The sequence below is a fragment of the Arachis ipaensis genome, chromosome B05 (genome assembly GCF_000816755.2).
Source record: "Arachis ipaensis cultivar K30076 chromosome B05, Araip1.1, whole genome shotgun sequence".
Taxonomy (NCBI): Eukaryota; Viridiplantae; Streptophyta; class Magnoliopsida; order Fabales; family Fabaceae; genus Arachis; species Arachis ipaensis.
Window position 1 is genome coordinate 146,697,235 of NC_029789.2, and position 4,015 is coordinate 146,701,249.

General features: G+C 30.2%; 1 protein-coding gene across 1 annotated transcript; it reads right to left on the reverse strand.

The window, feature by feature from the left end:
- Nucleotides 672-2,364, reverse strand: LOC107642215 (CEN-like protein 1). The gene is made up of 4 exons (XM_016345512.2): nt 1,945-2,364; nt 1,791-1,852; nt 1,643-1,683; nt 672-1,371 (listed from the first exon to the last, which is right to left on the reverse strand). Exons 1-4 carry the CDS (start codon nt 2,143-2,145, stop codon nt 1,151-1,153), a joined length of 525 nt encoding a protein of 174 aa, XP_016200998.1. The 5' UTR covers nt 2,146-2,364; the 3' UTR covers nt 672-1,150.

A 4,015-nucleotide genomic window follows, 5' to 3' on the forward strand; every position in this document is an offset into this window, starting at 1 on the left:
AATAAAATATTTTAAATGTTAGAAACAAAATTAAGTAAATGGTACGAATTTAAACAATACTTTACTCTAGTCACAAAAAACTTTACTCTAAATATTATAGAGCTTGAAGATGGAGCTCTGCTTAACAAGTCAAAATAAAAGTCATAAGCTATGCTAGCTATAAGATATAATGTTAACTAATAATACAATTTAATGTGATAAGTTAATAAAAATTTTTTCATACAAATGGAATGTTTATTCTAAATGCGAATAGCATGTTTGTTCTCTATATAAATGAAATATTTGTTTTTTATGTAAATAAGATGTTTATTTTTAATATGAAACGGTTCACCTGTACTTAGAGTTGGTGAGAGCAGAAGATGGCGGCGCTTGATAACTTTCTCGCCGACGAAAGAACTGTGTGCTGGAGTAGATAATGTACGGTTGGTTACGGTTAAAAGGGGGTTGGTTAGAGAAGGAGGTGTAATTAGGTCAAAGTGAAATTTGATAAAAATGTAGATTTAGGATAAAAATAAAATTGGATGGTTAGTGAGCTTAAAATGCTATTTTTTGTTCACGTTATTTATATCTCTCATTGTTCATCTAACGATATTAATCTTCAAATAACATAGACATAAGACATGCATGTAGTAGTAGCAACACTCGTATCATTGCACAACACGCATAAACTAGACAAGCCATATATATAAAGCTTTGTTATTATAGTATGTGTCCTTTAATTTCCCATCACAAATCATAAAATTCTTAAAAGGAACAACATCATCAATTTGGTCCTTAACTTCTCACAACAACCTAATAGGTAACATAGCACACCAAGTCAAGTAAAGTACATCAGGAATATCCCTACTAGAATATCTCCTATCTTCCAAAACCCACCAATTATTGTGCACTCCAAACAACAACAAAAAATAGAGAAAAAGGTTTCATTTCATCAAACACATATCTCCTTATTCTACCATACAATGTTTCTTCCATCTTAAAATATTCACGACTTTAAAAAGTAACGAATATCTTAGAATAGAAGAAGTAATAATAACTGACCAGGTAACGAATAAGACGACACAATTAGATAATAATATGATTTATTCCACGTGCATTGCTATGCACCACCTTAGGTAGATTGTTGTTGATTCAGAATGGAATGAATGAATCACCTTCTCCTAGCAGCAGTTTCTCTTTGAGCATTGAAGTAAACAGCAGCAACAGGTAGGCCAAGGCCATTTTCCTGTGAGAAGATTCTTGTGTTGAATTGCTCTCTCGAAGCAGGGGGACTCACTGTTTGTCTCCCTCTATGCTGCTTCAACAATATGAACACATATCTGTGTATTCCTATCATTGGCCTTGGACTCTCATACTCCACTATCTCTCTCCCTTTATAATTCATTCACGTACATCAAAGTTAAGAACATGTAATAAGATATGTATATATACATTGTTACACTAATAAATATACGTCAAAACTCACATACAGTTATTTTCATGTAAAATTAATAATTAAAAATTAATTAAATATGCTAAATTATCTAATGATGCTTAAATATTAAATTTTCATAAAGACAATTATACGTGAGTCTCATCTAATTAAAGAAAAAGTCTTGTACAAGAATCAATCCTAACAAAATAGAAAGTTAGAGGAACTAACCAAAAGATGCATCAGTGGTGCCAGGAATATCTACAACCATCCTGGAAAATTGGAACCAGTTAAGTTCATTAGAGAGAATTATTAGTTTATCTAAAAAGAATAATAATTAATTAATCAATGAATATGATTGTTTGTACAAACTACAAACCAGTGAAGATGTTCCCTCAAATATGGATCACTAGGACTTGGAGCATCTGGGTCTGTCATAATCTACCAAACAAAATACCAAGTATCAACATGAAAATTAAAATAAGAATAGCTAGCAACTAATAATTAATTAATTAATTAATTAATTGAATTACCAAGGTATAAGCATCCCTTAAGTCATGACCACCAATCTCAACTCTAGGCTTGGGCACAAGGGTTGAAGGCATAAGCTCATGACCATTAGCAACTTGCTTAGTGGAATAAATCACATTCATTCTCACACTTGGGTTGAATACATCAACCACATCTCCTATCACTCTTCCCACAGCAAGTGGTTCCATCATACTCCTAGACATTATTATTGAGAAACAAGAGAACCACAAATATAAATATATTAATAAAACTTTGGTAATATAATGTGAATACCTTGGAAACCAAATCCTATTCCTCAATGCATATATATAGCCACATAAAGCACAAAGAAAGATTCCATGGAGCAAAGATCTAAGGGCTTTTCTATTTAAGGAAAGGACATGTGTTTTTTAGGTATGTAATTTGTGTTCTTTCTTACACGCACGCTAGCTTAGCCAGAATGGTTCATGTTCATCTGCTACATATTTGTTTGTCTTAATTGATGAGTTATTATTAATTAATAATTTAATATGCTTCATTAACGGCAGAATCTAGAACATGTCTTTGGATTATTGGCTACAAGGGAATGAAGAATATATACAATTTTTCAATTCCCACTATTAATAATTAATATATGATATCTTTCGCGAATGGGAATTCACCTTTTTGATAATAAGGTGCTGAGTTTCATGCACATGGTTTTCTCATATCAATGAAAAAGAAATCTTATCAAGTAGTACTGTTGTCGTATTAGGACAAAGATCTATTTAATCCATCATAAACACGTAAGCGTTTGGTGGAGAGATAGAGACGAAAAGACTGAGACTGAGAGACAGAGATTGAAATAAATTTTAATATTCTGTTTGGTGTAAAGTAGGAAACAGAAATTGAAATAAGAATGAAACTCTAATTTAATTTGTACAAAGGGTAAGATTGGAATTAACTAATTAAGATGAGGATATTTTAGGTATAAAATGTTATTAAAGTTTCAGTCTCCATCTCTAAAAATTTTAGTCTCCTGTGTCCCTACTTTTTGGAGGTACTTAAATACTGAAATTTTAGAGATAAAGACAAAAATTTTAGTACCAGTCTCTGAATCAACAAACATAATACCGAGTCTCAATCTCTCGGTCTCTGTCTCAGTACCTCAAAACAAACGACCTAAGAGACCAGATAATAGAGATCTAATTTGATTTTAAAACTAATAACACTTTATTTTAAAACCCCATTTTCATCGTCCAATATAATAAGTAAAGAGGAGTGTTAGGGCCAGTAATTTTTGTGTTTCGTAATCATCAATTGGCTATTAATAATGTTTTTAATAGTGTGAGATTATATTTAATGGTAAAAAATCACTTTTTTTTTTATGGTTAAGTATTGGTCACAAAACACAAAAGTCGCTGCCCCTAAACTTTCTCATTAGTAAATAACAAAATAGATATATATCAATTCTTAACGAATAATTGATAAACATTGTTATGTATGTCAATTCAATTAAATTTATGTATTTAAATAATTTTTTATGTAAAATTTGTATGTTGATAATATATGAAAATTAAATTATACATATTAAGGTTTTAAAAAATTGTATTTATTTTGGTAATCTGAAATTTAAAAGAGAATTATTAAACAATACTATCAAGAACAAAATCTCCCCATAAAGCAAAAAATTATAATCTCCATTATTTTCTATCCCTATTGGCGGCCTACACCCAAAGAGGCTTGAAAATAAAACACATGCATACAAATGATACAATTGATTTAGCACATAAGTCAAGTGTGACATTGCTCTAATAATACCATACACGTACCCTTCTTTGATGATCAATAACAATAATTTTAGTATATAAGCATAGTGATGATTAAATCTATGTTAATGATGAATAATTAAGCTATGCCTAGGGATTGAATCTCATATTTTTAATGAAGATCAAATCTAAAATGCTTCCAATAGATTGTACAATATATTTAGTTGATTGATAAGTCAAATGCATGCATAGAAATTATGCCATATGTTCATATGTGACATGTCTAAGACATGGTTTTATTTAGGTTAAAAGTATTATCATACTACTTCGATTAGACTTAAACTCT

Bases quoted from the DNA above. Each gene is read 5' to 3' on its own strand.
- LOC107642215 (XM_016345512.2), bottom strand. From the start codon at position 2,145: ATGTCTAGGAGTATGATGGAACCACTTGCTGTGGGAAGAGTGATAGGA. The intron at 1,853-1,944 runs GTAATTCAATTA...TTTGTTTGGTAG, and splicing joins TAAGGGATGCTTATACCTTG to ATTATGACAGACCCAGATGC. The intron at 1,684-1,790 runs GTTTGTAGTTTG...CCAATTTTCCAG, and splicing joins TTGAGGGAACATCTTCACTG to GATGGTTGTAGATATTCCTG.